This window comes from Delphinus delphis, chromosome 2 (assembly GCF_949987515.2).
Source record: "Delphinus delphis chromosome 2, mDelDel1.2, whole genome shotgun sequence".
Classification (NCBI taxonomy): Eukaryota; Metazoa; Chordata; class Mammalia; order Artiodactyla; family Delphinidae; genus Delphinus; species Delphinus delphis.
This window is the reverse complement of record NC_082684.1, coordinates 46,059,305-46,078,893: the sequence shown is the minus strand read 5'-3', so window position 1 is coordinate 46,078,893 and position 19,589 is coordinate 46,059,305. Positions and strand designations below refer to the sequence as shown.

The window sequence follows — 19,589 nt, the reverse complement described above, 5'->3', positions numbered from 1 at the left end:
AGTGGGGAGCAAACAGCAAAACAATTTAGGGCTCCTAGTCTGAGGTGTGGACCCACATCACGGTTCATAAAGGGAATGAAAGCAAGGCCAAGAACAGGGAGCATCTCACCTAGCATCTCAGAAAACTGTGACCCAAGTCACTGTGCGAAGGCTTTGATGCTGAGAAGGGATTTAGGTAAAGTAAATGCAGAAGGGCTGAGAGTGCCTGAGATTCAGGCAGAAAAAGAGTAAACACGGTTAAAGCAAGTAAGCAAGCAAAACTCCCCAAAGAAGCACACACAAAAAGCTTCGCAGACTCTCCCTATCTTGGTCTGAGGAGTTAGCAGGTGAATCTGGTGAGAGGGCGGTGAACCCCTATCTCCAGCGGCTGCGGAGGGGACCGACTGGACGCTGCGGGGATGGAGGCCTCGGGTCAGGGTCCCACCCGCCGCTGTTCCGAGTCAGGCGTCTCCTCTGCGCCCTGGAACCGCGGCGCCTGGGCGCCCAGGTGTCCAGCGAGGCCGGGGACTCGCCCCGCCTGGTCCGCAGAGCGAGGCCGTGGGTGGCAGGGGTGGCGGCCCCGCCCCGGGAAAGGCGGGCCTGGCCCGGCGTATTTGAGGCGCAGAGCCGGCCGCCGCCCAGCCAGGACGACAGCACCTTTGCCGAAGCCACCCCCGCAGCGCGCGAGCTAGTGCCGAGGCGTCGGGTGAGTGGCGCGGGGCGCCGGGACTGGGGCGCGCACGGGCTTGCTGGCGGCTGAGCCTGTCAGGGCGAGGGCGCCCGGGCGCTGCTCGGTGCGCGGCCGGGGCTTGACTTCCTGGAGGCCCGCGGGAGGGGGTCGCCGAGAAGGGAGAGCGGAGTCTGAGACTCGGGGAAAGTTAGCAACGCCTTACAAGGACCCACCTGCATTTACTCGAGGCGGACGGGTGTGTTACCCTCTGAGGCGACTGGGAGGCTCAGCCCCGGCGTCGCGCCCTCCCGTCGTCGGCCGCCCAGGGCCGCCGGCGGTGAGCGGCGGGCGCGCGCGCATCACCCCAGCCGCGCGCTCCAGCTGGGCGGGAGGAAGCAGGCCTTCCTGCCCCCAGTCCACAGAGGGTACTGCTCCCGGACTCTGTCGGGCGGCTCCACGACCCCTGACTTGGCTGTCGACCACTTGATCTTGCTGTGGGATGGGAATGCGCCCTGCTACCTGGCCAACAGGGTCAAGGGCTGCAGCCTCTCTCAGGATGCTGATCCCGTAGAAAAGGGTGCTGCCCCAAGGCTGAGTGGACATGTGCCCGGCTTGACAAAGACCGTACACCCTCAGTTTTTGCAAATCAGTGACTCATCCCTGTCCAGGTTTGGGCATTAACGATCTGTGCCGGGGATATGTGGGGTGTGGCACAATGTTGGTCCCAGGGTGCAGAGGCCTAGCTGAGGCGGGGGTGGGGAGGCTTTTCAAACATGTTTGAGCATTTATTCTGGATTGTGAGTTGCTCAAATCAAAGCACTAAAATGCATGCATTTTGAGGAGTAAGAGCTCAGGGACACAGGGCTTGAGGCCGTGCCTTAGGCTTCATTCATGCCCTCCCCTTAGCGATTCCTATTCCAGATACCGTGGAATATTTGTAAACTGACTCCTGGGAGTTGGGTTGCTGGACAATGAGGACAGTTGGACCTCAGTGACCCAGTCTGTTTCTAGGATTCTGGAAAGGGAATGGAAGAAAGGCTCATTTAGTTCTGAAGAAAATGATAGCAATGAAAATTGACCTCTTGGCACAGAGCATGAGAGAAAATTTTCACCAGCTTCCAAAATTCTGACTCATTTGCCTCAAGTTTATCTTTCATACTAGGAAATTGTTTCCATAAAAGTTAAAGTTTAATAATAAAAATTTATTGTTCCACAGTAGTCTCCTTTTCAGACATTGACTTTGAATCCCTAGAGGAGAGTCTTTCAATCCTTTGATGGCTATGCCTCATCCTTGATCTATGGGAGATTGGAGCTCTTTCCTAAGTTAATAATGTGTGGGCGTTATACTTAGAATCAGCATTTACTTCATATTCTTGGGAGAAGTTTGATGATGGGTCTTGAATGTTTTGAGCTTAGAAATATTAGGTGGTACCTCACCAGGTTACATAAGAAGCAGAAAAGAAGGAGCATTGACCCCAAAAGCTAGTTTTTTGGGGTTTTTTTTTGTTTTTTTTTTTTTTTGCGGTACGCGGGCCTCTCACTGCTGTGGCCTCTCCCGTTGCGGAGCACAGGCTCCGGACGCGCAGGCCCAGCGGCCATGGCTCACGGACCCAGCCGCCCCGCGGCATGTGGGATCCTCCCCGACCGGGGCACGAACCCGCGTCCCCTGCATCAGCAGGCGGACTCTGCGCCACCAGGGAAGCCCTGGTTTTTTTTTAAGACATGCTTTTCTTTTGTAAGTCACCAATGCCTTTTTAATTTTTATTTATTTATTTAAATTTATTTATTTATTTTTGGCTGTGTTGGGTCTTCGTTGCTGTGCGCGGGCTTTCTCTAGTTGCAGCGAGCGGGGGCTACTCTGCGGTGCACGGGCTTCTCATTGCGGTGGCTTCTCTTGTTGTGGAGCACGGGCTCTAGAGCGCAGGCTCAGTAGTTGTGGCGCACGGGCTTAGTTGTTTCGCGGCATGTGTGATCTTCCCGGACCAGGGCTCGAATCCGTGCCCCCTGCATTGACAGGCGGACTCTTAACCACTGCTCCACCAGGGAAGTGCAAAAGCTAGTTTTAAAAAAAATGGAATAGCAAATTTCACTCTGTTGAGGGGTCCTTAATCAATGACATTTTGCTATGCCACAAATATGCAGAAGTGCTTTATAAAGACTTTTTACTTACTGCTAGTGAGGTCAAAGGCCAATATTGGTCTCACCTGTGATTTAGATACTGTTTGCCTAGAACCTTCATCAGTCAGACTCTAAATTTTAACTGTAATACAGATATTTATTCATATAGTAAAACTTGAGACTCTTATGTTACCTTAAATACCAGTTGGCTTGTAAACTTCATATACCTGAGACTCATAGTAACTGATCTAAAACTTAGCCTCTCTTTCCTGTGATAGTTTGGGACACAGGCTTCTCCGAGGACAGCTAGTTAACATTTTGTGTCTGGTGCCTGAATGGGTTCTTCTCATTAAATTCTGAGTGGTAAGCCTGCCAGGGCAGTAATTCCAATGTGCTGCTGACTAAGTATCATGTGTTCTCTCTTGACTGATGTTCAGCTTTTCCATAAGGGAAAAAAAAATCAGTAACTGAGAGGCACAAAGTAACTTTACCTTCCTTGATGCTGAGGAACAATGATGAAAAAGAAATCCTAGTAAAGGACCAGTTTCCTTTATTCTAACCAGCATCATTGAATTTGGCTTTGGTAAGTGAGCGTTCCTCAAGGCCTGTTCTGTGTTTCTGTAAGTCCAGGACGTAGACTGCCTGTCCTGTGTTCTTTGGGGAGGAGTGTGGGCAGTGCTTGGGGTTCTGAGGAAATACGTTTGTGATCTACTTCCCTTACAGCTCGTATAAAAGTTGGGGCCCTTCGTGGGCAGAAATTTCAGAAGTGCTCCTGGGAACCCTGGCAACTGAATTAATTGCTGCATGGGCCTAGAATAGCTTAGTACAGTGGATAGCTACTCTTTATTGAAGGGCAGAGCTGCAATTAACAACCGATTAAAGTGGCCTGCGTTCTGACTCATGTTTCAATTCCTTATTCCAAAGCAATACTGAACTACTTTCTGTAGGTTTTTCCAAATGTGAAGACTCAGGTAGTAGTTTTTAAATGTTTTTGTCTTTGACGTAGTGTTTCTATCCTGGCTTTTCAAAATTCTCTGATTCTGGGAATGCCAGAGTTCACAAACCTATAGTACCTGTGGAGTGGGAAGATTTTTTAAATTTTATATTTGATTGTCTGTATAAGCTACTCCTCTAAAAAAAAAAAAGAAAGAAAGAAAGAAAAAAAAAGAAAATTTCCAGGCAAGTAGGGAAGATATTTACCCAAATAGATGTGGGGTTTTTTTTATTCTTTTTTTGGTTCCTTTTTTTGTTTTTAAGTTCTAAGGTTGCTAACCTTGATTTCAAAAGAACATTGGTTAGAACCTGTTTCATCAGAGATCTGATGGTTGGGAGTTGACATAATCAAAACAATGCATACCCAATTTTTGGAAAAGTAAGTTTTATCGGTTTAAATGTGGTTATAATTAGCAAAGTGACTGTGCAAAATGCCATCCTTGTATTCAATATCACTGCACACTGAGTCACCCAACTAGTTTTCTGACAAAAACATGATTTTTTTTTTAACTTATTCATTTTATTTACTTATTTTTGTCTGCATTGGGTCTTCGTTGCTATGGGCGGGGCTTCTCATTGTGGTAGCGCACAGGCTCAGCTGCTCCACGGCATGTGGGATCTTCCCGGACCAGGGCTCGAACCCATGTCCCCTGCATTGGCAGGAGGATTCTCAACCACTGTGCCACCAGGGAAGTCCCCATGATCTCTTTTTAATTTGTTTACAATTTCAGCATGTTTATGCAGTTCTGAATGTTTAAGCCAGAGAATGAATTTCTAAATGAAGTAACTAACACTTTCGAAGGACTATACTTTAAAATTTCAAAGTGTGAGGTTTTATACTAGTGTAAAATCAGCCTGAATTAGGAGTCAGGATGCTTGGACCCTGGTCCTTGGCCTGCCAATGACAGAATGACTTTGGGTCACCACATTACCTCTCTGAGACCCATTTCCTCACCTTTAAAGTGAGGATATTAATTTTTCCCTGTCAATCTCATAAGATTATTATCAGAATCAAAATAGGTAAGGTATGTGAAAGTGCTTTGTAAACTGAAAAGCACCACATAAATGCAGGGTGTCATTATTCTAATGGGCTTGTCTAATGTGTCACAACACAATCCAAACTGTCATCCTTGGTGTCATGTGAAACACAGTAGAAATAAAGTGGAATCTGCTTTGTTTCTTAAATTGTTTGGGGCTAGTCGGAAAATAAACTGAGTATGCTTGAACAGAAACTTTGAGAAGAATAAATGTTACATTTTAGAAATGTAAATGTAAATGTCTTTGTGTGAGTTTCTGGTTATGATCAGCCTTTAAACACATCTAAGTTTAATTGGATTTATGTTAATAAGACACTTTATGAGGCCAATGGAACAGATTTAGCTAGTTTTAACAATTGAAACTACCTTTCTGTTTTTTATTGACCTGCATAGGTACATTTATGTGAGGATACATATGCTAATTAGCCTACACCAGTGGTTCTCAAACCAGGCACAATTTTGCCCTCTTCCCGCTTCCCCCAGGGTTATTTGGCAATGTCTTAAGACATTCTGCATTATCACGATGGCGGGGGAGGGGTGCTACTGGCATCTTGTGTGTTGAAGCCAGGGATGCTGCTGCACGTACTGCAATGCACGGGACAGCCCCTCCCTACAAAGTATCCCACCTGAAATGTCAGTGGTGTGAGGTTGGGAATAGGCCTGAACACAATGGGGATATTTAAAAGAAGTCAAAACACTTACAATGTTATTGCTGAGGCTTTGATACGTTGCCCAGGAGTGTAATCAAAGGAACTAAGCTTTCTGCCCACTATGAAGTTCAAGATTGTTTCCTACTGGCATCCAAAATGAGAAGCTTTATTTTCTTGACTTACGAAATGTCCTTTCTTTCTCTTTAACAACTCTTAAGTTCTTTCCGGGGTAGCAGCACAGTTTTCAAGGCAGTGGTAGCCTTTTGGGGAAGGAAGCACAGAAGAGCACCTGACTTTTGCTTTAAAAGGTCAAATACTATATACTAAATACAGTGAATATAAGCCCTGGGAGAGTCACCGTGACTTCCTAATCAAATTGCTAGCAGTTTCCATGTTGGAAGATGGGCACAGTGGTAACAGTGACAACCTGAGTGTTTCCAAATATATTTGAGAATGCCCAAATTTTAAAAGAGATGTGCAAAAAGAAAGACAGAGTACTTTATCCTACAGCAGAGTAGGATAAAATATCTGGTGTATAAATAAAGCACACATTAAGTTCTAGGAGGAGGTCTGCCTGTTTGGTTTTTTAACAATAAAATCTAATATTCTACATTTTTAGGACCTATCAAGCAGCCACCATTTACTCAATTATTTTAAGAATAATAATTGAGTAACTATCACAAATAGGCGACTTAAGGAAAAAGAGATTCTGATTGTTCAAGTCCAGGTAATTTTGGCCACAGCACCAGTGATCCTGAGCTGAGAAAACTCACCCAGGCCTGAGGAGTCCAAAGCTACTCTCCTCCCCTCACCGCTAGAGAGCACCCGCAGCGGGAGCAGGTGTAAAACATCGTGTTTGGATGGGGCCTTGGCACAGGGGGAGGAGCCGGAGAAGCAAGAATGATGTCTCGGGGCTACCCTTTGAGGCAGCTGTGGGCAAGGCCAACCCTTTCTGGTAGCATCCTACCCAAAAATATTTTCCTCCACATTGTCTGACTTTTTTTTTTTTTTTTTTTTTTTTTTTTTGCGGTACGCGGGCCTCTCACTGTTGTGGCCTCTCCCGTTGCGGAGCACAGGCTCCAGACGCGCAGGCTCAGCAGCCATGGCTCACGGGCCCAGCCGCTCCGCGGCACGTGGGATCTTCGCGGACTAGGTCACGAACCCGAGTCCCCTGCATTGTCAGGCGGACTCTCAACCACTGCGCCACCAGGGAAACCCTGACTTTTTTTTTTTAAACCTTAGTTGTTTGTTATACTGCCAGACATTTCATTTGGAATAACAAGTATCTTTAAAAAAAAAAAGGGAATCATCTTGTGCCCGCCTTTCTTCTTTATTGCTCCAAATCACAATCTCACCTTTCCTTCAAGGCTTAGCTCAAGCAACACTGTCTCTTCCCCTGTTAGAAGTCATCTTTCGAGTTGTGACTTCCCACAGCATGCAGTCTGGCTCACAGCGTCCATCACTTGTGACCCCCTTCTGGCCTCTGGACCCTTTGGCCATACATCTTGGTCGATTTCATCTTCAAACCCAGACAGGAGCCACCTGGTGCCTGGCCCAGAGTAGGCATAAATGTGTACAAATGAAGGAATAAATCAACAGCAGCAACTAGGTCTTGGAGGGTGGGGCGGGGAAGGCAAGGATTGTCTTTCAAATCTCAGTAGGAAGAACCAACCGCTTCCTCCCAAAACCCAGAGGAGGGTGTGGGGCTGTTAGAGGGAACCGGAGGGGAGGTGGGTGAGATTAATGCACTGAACACTTTTTATGAGGTGGTAGAAAAAGAACACAGGAAGGAAGGTGAAGGAGGACCAAAAACCCAGGACCGTTTACATTTGTTACCTAGGAAAGGGGCAGAGCATTTTATTCCCCCCTCTCCCACCTGCGTTGGGTCGCCTGGTACTCCCAGGATTCAGGCCACAGGCTAGTGTGATTAGAATTTAAAGGTATGAGTTAAATAGGGCGTGGTGATCCAGGTGGAGTGCATCTCCGCCCTTTGATGGGACATTTTTGTGGTTCCCCGCTAATGATTTCAGCATATTTGAGGAATAGACTGGCTTGTGTTAGGAGAATGCCTGTACACTGACTAGGCCTGCACAACAAGCTGTTTGTGATGTTAAATTCATACGGAAACCAGTGAAATCTTTTAGGATCAATAACCTGTGTTTGTTTGTTTGTTTCTCCTTTCAGGAAAATGGCAGACAGTTTTTCGGTAAGTGTTTTATGTCTGTTTTCCTACCCTAATATGTATACAGTCATGCAGGTTGAAGGTTGTTTTTTTTTAACCACTCAAGTTTTCCTAACTCTCCCACCACTTGGCTTCCTCTGGCCTCACCCGTCCAACGAGGGCTTGTTAGCTGGAGTCTTGTTTTTCCAGCAACAGATTTGGGAAGAAAGCCAGGAAGAGAGAGGCCTGGGCCTCACTAACAGTAACCCCTTTACCCAAGGCCTAGGACAGAAGTGGGTGGATTCCACTGGCAGGAGCTGAGAAACCAGCTGAACAAAGGGCAGTGTGGTACAGTCTGAGCATCCTGATTTTTTTTTTTTTTAAATCCTGCAGTGCCCTCTACTCCTCCTTTCCCAAATGCTGGAGTAAGAAGCAGCCAAAATAAATTCCTATTAGCATGCTTATGTATTCTCAAATTCCTTAACAGAATGACTCACACCACCTACAGCCAGGAGCTCGAGTTGTTTTCTAAATCCGGTTTACTTTCCGTCATCATCCAGCCCTCTGTTTCTCTCTCCCCCTCCCCCAGACCCCATGGGCTCCCTTCACAGCCTCACTCTGCTGCCCCGATACCAGGTCTGGGGTTGGGTTCCTGATGCACCAAAGGGTCAGACAATCCTGGCAGATCATATTCAATCAACATAGAAGTTTTTACTGAGTATCTTCCATGTACCACCTAGCACTCTGCTAAATACTGCAGATGTCAGAGAGGGAGAAGGCAGAGTCTCCTCCTGGAGAGAAAGGACACAAACCAACACTGGCACAGCATCTTGCGGTCTATAAAGAGCCGTCCCAAATGCTGCCTCATCTGTTCCTCACAACAATCACATGAGATAAGATCATTATCCCTGTTACACAGACAAAAACACTAAGTCCTGTACAAGTGGCATGATGGCTCCAAGGGTTTGGGGCTCTTGAAGGATGGCACTGGATTTCAAACCAGATATTGTGATTCCACATCCCTGTGTACAAGGCAGCTTCTCTGATACGAGCCTGGATGCCACTAAGTGGTGACTAACCTGGTGCACCTGAAGTGCAGTAGACATCCAGCCAAGGGAAGGCCAAGGCAACCAGCGCCAGCTTGGTGGAGGTTTTCCAGCCCACATGCATCTTGATTTTCATGATTGTTTTTCTCGTGTCAGAAAGTATGTGCTTTTACACAGAGGATGGCTAGCTCCTGACTTTAGCAAATTACGAAAAGGCAACCCTTAATGATCTGAGACGATGGGAAGCAAGAATAGAGTGATCAAACATGTATAATCCTAAAGTCTAATTTTAGTCTTAGGAACTCAAAACTAATAGGTGGGGGAAATTTTATTGATATGAATTTCATATCTTCAGCATGTCGCTCTAATTCTTAGATCACATATTCCTGAAAATTCTGTTGTGGTGAATGTCTTTCATCCTGTAACTGTTTATGTCTTTCTTTCCAGCTTAATGATGCCTTATCTGGGTCTGGAAACCCAAACCCTCAAGGATGGCCTGGTCCATGGGGAAACCAGCCTGCTGGGGCAGGAGGCTACCCGGGAGCATCCTATCCTGGGGCCTACCCTGGCCAGGTACCACCCGGCCCCTACCCTGGCCAGGGGTTACCCCCAGGGGTAACCCCTCCTGGGGGTTACCCAGGCCAGGCACCTCCAGGGGCCTACCCTGGCCCAACTGCACCTGGTTATCCTGGACCAACTGCACCAGGTGCCTACCCTGGGCCTGGGGTCTACCCACCTCCTGGACAGCCAAGTGCTCCTGGAGCCTACCCTGCTGCTGGCCCTTATGGCGTCCCCTCTGGACCCCTGGTAAGATGGTGTTAGTCATTTCGTATGCTTGACTGTGATCAGGACAAAGCTAATGAAGCCCGTAGCAGTTGTCTGAAGCGGTGGTGCCATCACTTTGAGGTGCTGTGGCTGGGAGCTGGCTCTGGGTACTGACCTGCAAAGGGCTCCTGGGAGAGCTGAAGCTTTAAACTCACTGCTTACAGCTGCTTTGCAAGGACCAGCCACAGTGTATGTTGGTCCAGTAGAAAAAATTGCTGCTCATGTTGCGTTCAGTATGTGTAGTGTTAAAGAGAAGCTAGTGCATCTTTTGAAGGCATCTGTAAAGCAGCTTTAATATAAATCAAGTTAAGATCATAGCAATGGGGGAAGTTTTGGTTATTATTATGAATAAACACTGAGTATATAACATGTGCCAGCTGTGTGCTTCTACATGGATGATCTCATTCAACCCCATAAGCACCCTCTAAGACACTGTTATTATCCCCACTTCACAAATGAGGAAATGGGGCAATAAAGAGTTATACAACTTCCCATGGTCATAGAGGGAACCTTTGGGGGAACCACGGTAATCGGGTTTTTAAAAACCTTCTAAAGATAATTTTGTCATCTAAGGATTAAATTTTCACTTACATTAAAACCCATTTTAATAAATGAGTTCTAAGCATAAAACTCTGTGGGGCTCCAGCCACATCTCAGACACAGACCCTTCCCTTCCAAATAGTGTAGTTGGGAGAAAAGATACAGATATGAGGAAAGAGTTCAATAGCACAGGACTACTGAGTTCTGGGAGGAAGCACAGGACTACTACAGATCAGACAGATCAGTGCTAGAGAGAAAAGACTTGGGTGATGGTCGAACCCAGGGGGAAACAATTTTACAGGAAAAAGAGAAGAGGCCAAGGACAGAGCATTGGGAATATTTATAGCACCTTGAACATAGAAGGTCAAGAAATATTTGTAAAATGAACTGGGGAAGGTATTAATTGGAAAGTGTCCATTCTACAAATATCAAGTACCTGCCACATTCGAAGCACTCCTCAGGGCCTTGTGTGAGTGGAACATAGGGGGCCTCAGAAGCCCAGAAGGTACCACAGTGCCTGCCCACAGGGAGCAGAACAACCTGACAGAGAATGTTATATGACAAGGGTCTTTCCAGAAAATAGGTCAAGTGGATGAGTTATAGATTGGGATGGGCCTTGTCATGAGAGATACAGTGCTCCGAAAGGGAACATGTTCTGCCTTTGGCACCAATTAACGGATGGCCTTATTCTCGATTATTAGCTGCAGTTGTGTAGGGAGCCTTCTCTCTTCAGGCCCTGGGCAAGGTGGCCTGAGAGTCTGAAAAGATGGCTAAAGTAGGATTATGTGTTATTCACACATATTAAAAGCGGTTGAACTTTAGCGATATCTTTTTCTTTCTTGCCTCAAGAAAACATGACTCTTTATTGATATATATATATATATTTTTTTTTAATTGTCAGAATGTGCCTTATGACCTGCCTTTTTCCGGAGGAGTCATGCCTCGCATGCTGATAACAATCCTGGGCACAGTAAAGCCCGATGCAAACAGGTAAAGAGCAAAGTCAGCAAGTCTAACATATTTACTGATTGCTTTTGGAATAAAGGGTGATCTGTTTTGAATTTTGATAGAGTTTTTAAAATTGCACATTTAGAATCTTGGCTATACCATAGTTTGGGATTTCCCCATAAATCAATATGCATTCCCACCAAGAAGACAAGGTTTCCCTCACTAAATCTTGTGTTTCTCCCAGAACCAGAATAAAACAGAGTTCTACTTTGTGAGGACAAAGAGGAAGAGCAGGAAAACCCATTCTGTTGGTTCTTCTAGGCAGTGAAAGCCTTAGAATTAAAGGAAAGTAGAGCCTTTGTAATGTAATGTTTGGCCATCCCTCCACCTCTGAGCCATAGATTGTCTAAAACACAAAGCCCATCAAAAATTAGGGTCAGGGACTTCCATGGTGGTTCAGGGGCGAAGACTCCATGCTCCCAATGCAGGGGGCCGGGGTTTGATCCCTGGTCAGGGAACTAGATCCCACATACCTCAACTAAGAGTTCTCAGGTTACAACTAAAAAAGATCCCACATGCCACAGCTGAAAGATCCTGCATGTCGCAACGAAGATCATGCGTGCCGCAACTAAGACCCGGTGCAGCCAAATAAATAAATATAAAAAAAAAAAAAACTAGGGTCAAAGACAAAAAGATGTCTAGTTGATCTGAGAGCTTAAATATTATACCTCTCGGGGCTTCCCAGGTGGCACAGTGGTTGAGAGTCCGCCTGCCGATGCAGGGGACACGGGTTCGTGCCCCGGTCCCGGAGGATCCCACATGCCGCGGAGCGGCTGGGCCCGTGAGCCATGGCCGCTGAGCCTGCGCGTCCGGAGCCTGTTGCTCCGCAACGGGATAGGCCCGCGTACCGCAGGGAAAAAAAAACAAAACAAAACAATTATACCTCTCTGTCCTCATAGTGGTACAAATCTCCCTGCAGTTGTGCAGGTCTTGGTGCACTCTCAGATTTGTGAGCTTGGCCGCCATTTCCGTCTTCATACCGGGTGAAACAGCAGAGTCACAGATTCCCACGTGTCGGCCTGGTCTACAGATGATAAGTGACAAGGTGGGGAACCCCAGTCTTCTGAGTAGACACTGTTTACTTAAAAAGTTTGAAAAGACTCTGCAAGTTAAAGACTTTGTAAAAATAAGTCAGCCTCTGCCATTGGTACTGGTGGGGTGAGCTCGGGGCGGGTAAGACTTTGAACTCACTTAGGAAAATCCATGCTGATTTACGGGCTGCCCTGGGATGCTTGGCTCTGGTTATCACCACTGGTTATATTTATATATAATACAAGCAGGCTAGGGCTATCCTGAAGCTGTTCAGTATGTCTGTCCTTGAGGTTAGTAGTACTATTAAAGCTCCTAGATTAACTAATATCTGTTTCTGGGTCTTATAGACAGGACACAAAAGGTACAAATTCCAGCTGTGTACACAGGTTTATTTAAGAATCTATAAACAGCCCCTGTGAGTGCCTGTCATCTTGATCCGCGTGAATCGGCAGGAGCAACCTCCTCTGTTACCAGGAGGTGGACTCAGATTCTGATCTGATCGTTTTACATTCAGCTAACCAGTTCACTCCACCTCCAGCCAGCCTGCTCTGGTTCTACGTGGTAGTCACTACCCTAAGCCAGCTCTTCCTTCCACACAGCCTATACAGCTTCTCTCAGCACAATACTTCCCTACATAATAAAGCTTGTCTCACAGCAAGTTACACAACATATATATCCTCTGCCTGTGTCCTTATCCATCTTGCCTCCCAAAATAACATAGGACCCAGCGCCCTGATCCTCTGCAGACAGCACTCACGATTTGGTAATATCTGCTCTCCTCCTGCTGCAGCTGCTGTCACGCAGGACCACACTGGTATCTTTGCCTTATTTATGACTGTTGCACTAAAAAGGTTAGTTCCAATAACAATAGAGATGTCGACTGAGACTGTGGCAGGTCAAAACCAATTTTGGTTGAAACGATTAAGGTGTAGTAAACTGAGAAATGTATTGCTTTGATCTGCAAAATCTATGTGAGCAGTTACATGAAAGAAAACGTACGGCGGTAGAGTTGACAATTATCTTCCTTTTCACTGCTGAGAAAATACAAGCATTGCATATTTAGTCAAATACAACTTCTATTGCCATTTGACCATATTGGTCCTTTCCCTGTGAATTTAATCATTGGTGGTTGTATGTGTCTGTTACTGGGTGAATTAAATACCTAAGGAATCATTGTTAGTAGGTCTAGAAAGCAGACCTTGCTTTTTTAAAAAGAATTTTACTCAATTGAATTTTCTTTTTTAAAAAATTTATTTTTGGCTGCGTTGGGTCTTTGTTGCTACGCACAGGCTTTCTCTAGTTGTGGTGCACGAGCTTCTCATTGCGGTGGCTTCTCTTGTTGTGGAGCACGGGCTCTAGGCACCCATAGTTGTGGCACGTGGGTTCTAGAGCACAGCCTCAGTAGCTGTGGCGCACGGGCTTAGTTGCTCCACGGCACGTGGGATCTTCCCAGACCAGGGCTCGAACCCGTGTCCCCTGCATTGGCAGGCGGATTCTTAACCACTGCACCACCAGGGAAAAAAAATAGAACGCTTCATGAATTTGCGTGTCATCCTTGCCCAGGGGCCATGCTAATCTTCTCTGTATCGTTCCAATTTTAGTATATGTGCTGCCGAAGCGAGCACACCTTGACTGTTTCATGTGTAGAGAGTAAAAAGAGAATTACAGCTGAATAGAAGGATATTACCAAAGACAACGAGGCCAAAAAACTCAACCCATATTGTCTTGTTTACTTTGAGATACTGTGGTAGTACATCGAATACAGTAGTCCCCCCTTATCTGAGGTTTCTCTTTCCACGATTTCAGTTACCCAGGGTCAATCGCGGTCTGAAAATATTAAATGGAAATTCCCAGAAATAAGCAGTTCATAAGTTTTAAGTTGCCACCGTTGTGAGCAGCATGGTGAAATCTCACGCTGTCCAGCCCCATCCTGCCCAGTACGTGAAATCATCCCTTTGTGCAGCAATATCTGGCCTATTAGTCACTTAGTAGCTCTCCGTTTTCAGATCCATTGTCGTGGTACCCTGGTGCTTGTGTCCAAGTAACCTTTTACTTAATAATGACCCCCAAAGCAAGAGTAGTGATGCTGGCAATTCATATATGCCAAAGAGAAGCTATAAAAGGCTCCTTTTAAGTGAAAAAGGTAAGGTTCTTGACTTAATGGAAAGAAAAAAAATTGTATGCTGAGGTTGCTAAGATCTATAGTAAGTACAAATCTTCTGTCCATGAAATTGTGAGAAAGGAAAGAAACTCATGCTAGTTTTTTTTTTCCTGTCATACCTCAAACTGCAAAAGTTACAGCCCCAGTGCATAAGTGCTTAGTTCAGATGGAAAAGGCATTAAATGTGTACAATATTTTGAAAGACAACATTCACATGACTTTTACAACAGTATATTGCTGTAATTGTTCTATTTTATTATTAATCTCTTACTGTACCTAATTTATAAATTAAACTTTATCATAGGTATACATGTATAGGAAAAAAGTGTGCGTGGATAGCTAGCCAGCTAGCTAGCTAGCTAAATAGATGTTTGGTTCGGTACTATCCATGGTTTCAGGCATCCAATGGGGTCTTAGAACATACCCTCTGCACATAAAGTGGAACTACTGTACTTGGCCCAGTATACTTTCCAGTTTGAACCCATTCTCTGGTTTATTTGCTTTCTGTTTAGAAATTTTTCCTGTATTTTATAAATGATTTGCTCTTTAGAAAATTTTATGTTCTTCACTTGATACAAATGTACAACTTGAATAATTTTACTAACTCTGGTCTTTGGTTTAAAACAGACTTGCTTTAGATTTCAAGACAGGAAATGATGTCGCCTTCCACTTTAACCCACGCTTCAATGAGGACAACAGGAAAGTCATCGTTTGCAATTCGAAGCTTAATAATAACTGGGGGAAGGAAGAAAGACAGACGGTTTTCCCATTTGAAAGTGGTAAACCTTTCAAAGTAAGTTATTGCTGCTATTACAATGATAATGTATATTTCTCATGGGGAATCGCTCTTAAACCACAATGCACTGGAAATGAATTTTCATCAGCTGTCCTGGGACACCTAACCAGTACATCTGCTCTCCATACCAGGGGACAGGTCTCAGAAATAGTGGCACTCTCCCCAACTCCATTCAGGCACCTTACCATCACCCGTTACCACCCTTCTGAGTTTAAGCTTTTCTGGAAGTGAGAAAAATAGCATCTTTAATAAAAAAAGTAGAGAGTCTTTATGGTACAGTTGGGCTGAGACTTAATTCCTCAAAACAACATAGTTAGCATGGCAATCAAAACGAAATATTGGATTTCCCTGGTGGTCCAGTGGTTAAGACTCCATGCTTCCAATGCAGGGGGCGTGAGTTCAATCCCTGGTTGGGGAACTAAGATCCCACATGCCGTGTGGCATAGTCAAAAAAAATTTAAAAACCTAAAATTTTTAAATTCTAAAAGTAATACATACTTGTTTTATGAAAAGAAAAATTTATAGATTTTTAAAAATTAACTAAAAAGTCCTCCATCCTTTACTGCTTCCCCCATCCTCACAAAGGTTTCAACATGAGTAATTTTCCAGTGTTTTCTATGACAAGCAACACACTTTTCATTTTTAAGCACTGCTTCACAAATATTTATTAGGTCCACAGTATCAGGTAAGGGTTGACTATAGATTGGGTCATAAAACAGCTAGACCGGGCTTCCCTGGTGGCGCAGTGGTTGAGAATCCACCTGCCAATGAAGGGGACACGGGTTCGATCCCTAGCCCAGGAAGATCCCACATGCTGCGGAGCACCTAAGCCCGTGTGCCACAACTACTGAGCCTGTGCTCTAGAGCCCATGAGCCACAACTACTGAAGCCCATGGGCCTAGAGCCCGTGCTCCGCAGCAAGAGAAGACACCACAGTGAGAAGCCCGTGAACCACAACGAAGAGTAGCCCCTGCTCGCCGCAACTAGAGAAAGCCTGTGCGTAAAAACGAAGACCCAACACAGCCACATATAAAAATAAGTAAATTAATTAAAAAAAAAACAGCTAGACCGCCAGCTCAAGGGCAGGGTCTAACAGGGACCATATTCTACATTTGGTGGACATCTTTCCTTATGAGAACATTGCCACCTAATAGTACTTCATTGTTCAGATGTGTAATAATTCAGCCTGTACCCTACTGATGAAAATTTGGAGTATGGAAATATTCCAAACAAGTAAAACGGGAAAGTTTTATTTATTTTACTAAAATACTGTGATAACTATCCTTATAAATCTTTGCTTCCTAGAATAACTTTACTCAAAGAATATACATGTTTAAAATTTAGATAAGGATATTGCCAAAGTGCTGCTTCCAAAAGGATGTAAGGATTAACACATCCTCTAACTACTGGGAGAGTATGTTTCCCCTACTCTTGCCAAAACTGGTTATTATCAATCTTCATAACATTTGCCACTCTAAGTAGAGGATTCCTATTTTAGCATTTACTTTTATTTTTAGTTTTAGGTGGTTGAGGCCATCCAAAAACTTTACCTAATCTTTTCCTCTGTGGCTTCAACTATATATCCTTCTAAAAATTTTATCATTTTGTTTTGTTTAAATCTTGAATAAGTTGGAGTTTATTTTTGCTGTAAAGTTACTTTTTCTGACTTTAATTAGTTCTACAATTGATCATAAAGGTGAAATGCTGGACATCCTGAGCTCAGGCCACACTGGTTTTGTGATGAATGGGCATTCCTAACAGTTTTGTGTACGTGCCATTTCAGATACAAGTCCTGGTTGAAGCTGACCACTTCAAGGTTGCGGTCAATGATGCTCACTTGTTGCAGTACAATCATCGGGTGAAAAATCTCGGGGAAATCAGCAAACTGGGAATTTCTGGTGACATAAATCTCACCAGTGCTTCGCACACCATGATATAAAGGGGCAGATACTTTTTAAAGAAATGAAACTGAATGTAAACCTTACACATTTAAAAGTTTCATGTTCACTATGAGTGAAAAATTTTACCTTTATTCATCAATGTCCTTCTTGCAAATCATCCATTTAATAAAGAGTTACCTGTCTTCACATGTCATTTAATTGGGGCAGTTTATTCTTGATAATGCGCAATGGACTCAATGGAAAAAGAAATATGTAGCAATGTTAATACTGCATCAGAGTCTCCCAAAGTTTTCAATATTTGCTAAACTATTTTTTAAAAAGGAGGGACTTCCCTGGCAGTGCAGTGGTTAAGACTTCGCCTTCCAATGCAGGAAGTGCAGGTTCATCCCTGGTCAGGGAGCTAAGATCCCACATGCCTCATGGACAAAAAACATAAAACAGAAGCAATATTGTAACATTCAATAAAGACAAAAAAAAAAAAAGTAAATAGGAGTAAATACTACCCCCAAATTAACCTCTCCAACAGATGCTACAAAGAAATTGTTCTATTTTCTTACTTCAGGAAACATAATATATTCAGGAAATGAGAAAAGCAGAAAGAAAAAGTTTACATATAGGCAACCCATAGACAATTACTGTTAGCATTCTGGTATATTTCTCTGGACTCCTTTTAACTATTTCATCTCTCTAAACTATACTTCACTGCTTTCAAATCAGTAATGGATACCAGTATCAGACAATCTTCCCGTGGGTTCTTTTGGTTTTATGAAATCTCCAGATTTATAGAGGGAAAAAAAAGTAGGTTTTTAATTAGAAATGTAATCAGCTTCAAAAAGTTATAGCAACTAAAAAAGTGAGTCCTTTAGTCCTAAAGTGGGATGTGAGCAGCACATCACGTCTCATTTCAAAAAGTATGTTAATTCCTTATTCTAACATTCTGATCTTGACTGTTGTACTCCAGTGATTAAACAGAAGAACATAGTAAGCTATGGAGAAAAAAGGGAATTTGGTTTATACAAAATTACTTAAATCCTCTGAGCCTTGGTTCCTTTGTCTGTAAAACGAACTGTATAATACATTTTATAACACATCTTTTGTCTATAAAATGGGTTACTATGACCATTGAATAAAATACTGTTTGCAAAGAGGTTGTCATATAGTAGGTCCTCAATAAATGGAAATTCCTTTTTTTTTTTCTTTTTGGAAAGGCTCTTGTTCTACCCAGTTTTCTTTCATTTTGTCTTTAAAGATTTTCTTAATACCTCATAATTCTAGAGTCCAATAGCCCAAGGACACTCTCTCTAGTTGTAGGACACATTGATGGCTGCCTACCCAACTCATTCCCTGCTTCCTAACAGTCCTGGTTTTACCCAGGTATAATCCCAGATAAAATAGGGAAACCTGATTAGTTTAAGCAAACCCCAGCTGATCTGCAGATGGAGATGTGGCATTAGCTGGCCTAACCAGACTAAAGGGAAGGACACAGCTCTGATTACCACTAGCACCATCATGTGACTCCAAAAGGACCCAGCTTTAGAGACACTGACACCAAGGATGCCAGAATGAACTATGAACAGATGTTGGACTTAGATGGCATCATTGAGCTGTTGATTGTAAAGTGCCTGAAATCACCCTGACAACTTGTGAAATAATACATTTCCTTACTGTTAAGCCAATTCGAGTTCAACTCATTATCACTTAATAGCCAAAAGCTTTCTAAATGATTCAATAGTACATCTTATTAAACCTACCAAAAAAAATCATGTTTACTCACATTGTTTTATTCTCATCTACTTTATCTTTGAGGGCAAACATTATTTTATTGTTATGTTGCATTTAAAAAATATTTATTTATTTGGTTGCGCCAGGTCTTAGTTGCAACAGGCAGGCTCCTTAGTTGTGGCTCCAGGGATCCTGAGTTGCGGCTCACCAGCTCCTTAGCTGCGGCACACAGGCTCCTTAGTTGTGGTATGCATGTGGGATATAGTTCCCTGACCGGGGATCGAACCCGGGCCCCCCGCATTGGGAGCTCGGAGTCTTATCCACTGCACCACCAGGGCAGTCCCATTGTTGCATATTGCTTTATATAGATTCTAAGTCTTGGGTTGCTTTGTACCCATCTCTTTTACATGTTCATGGCCCTGGACCCTTAGAAAACCCTAACTTTTACATAAAATGTTTCTTTGTTCTGAATGTCTTGCTTGGATTATTCATTAATGGGCTGTTAAAGCTGCTTTTATATTTTGTTAAGACTAGGCATTCTGAGAATATGCTTCTAAACCAGCACCTCACATAGTCTCCTAACTGCTCACGTGGGCTTGATAATAAATACTGTCTTTTCCACAAGCCTAACATACCTTCCTCTGACAACAAAAGTAGATGTGCTTTCCCTTCTTGTTTGCAAACTCTTCACCTTAAAGGACTATCCATAAAGTTGCTGCTTGTTTGGTGAATACCTCGAACACTCACCTCATTTGCAAACAGAAATAACTGGATCCAGGTCTGGTGATGAGCTTTAGCTACAATAAGTCATCTTGGTGCTCTGTTATTCTGATCACCCTGTCTTCTACAAATCCTGTAGTTAAGAGTTTCATAAAAGAGAAAATATTTCGAACGCATTAAGTGATTGATATAATTCTCTTTAAGGGAAGGCAGCATTTCCTTCAAAGGCT

General features: G+C 43.9%; 1 protein-coding gene and 1 non-coding gene across 3 annotated transcripts; one reads left to right on the top strand and one right to left on the bottom strand.

The window, feature by feature from the left end:
• Nucleotides 1-555: 555 nt before the first annotated feature.
• On the top strand, nt 556-17,110 carry LGALS3 (galectin 3). Of its 2 annotated transcripts, none has more exons than XM_060004522.1 (6): nt 556-685; nt 7,632-7,653; nt 9,102-9,461; nt 10,921-11,009; nt 14,848-15,013; nt 16,800-17,110. In XM_060004522.1, the coding sequence occupies exons 2-6, from the start codon at nt 7,636-7,638 to the stop codon at nt 16,953-16,955; spliced, it is 789 nt and encodes a 262-aa protein (XP_059860505.1). In that variant the 5' UTR covers nt 556-685; nt 7,632-7,635; the 3' UTR covers nt 16,956-17,110. The 2 variants fall into 2 exon arrangements, with proteins under 2 accessions (XP_059860505.1, XP_059860506.1); XM_060004523.1 differs by lacking the exon at nt 556-685 and adding an exon at nt 3,248-3,350.
• Nucleotides 13,578-13,684, bottom strand: LOC132421493 (U6 spliceosomal RNA). Its single transcript, XR_009518737.1, has one exon. It is a non-coding gene; the product is annotated as a U6 spliceosomal RNA (small nuclear RNA).
• Nucleotides 17,111-19,589: the final 2,479 nt, after the last annotated feature.

Coding starts and splice junctions, on each gene's coding strand:
- LGALS3 (XM_060004522.1), top strand. Junction 9,462..10,920: donor GCGTCCCCTCTGGACCCCTG/GTAAGATGGTGT, acceptor TTTAATTGTCAG/AATGTGCCTTATGACCTGCC. Junction 15,014..16,799: donor AAAGTGGTAAACCTTTCAAA/GTAAGTTATTGC, acceptor GTGCCATTTCAG/ATACAAGTCCTGGTTGAAGC.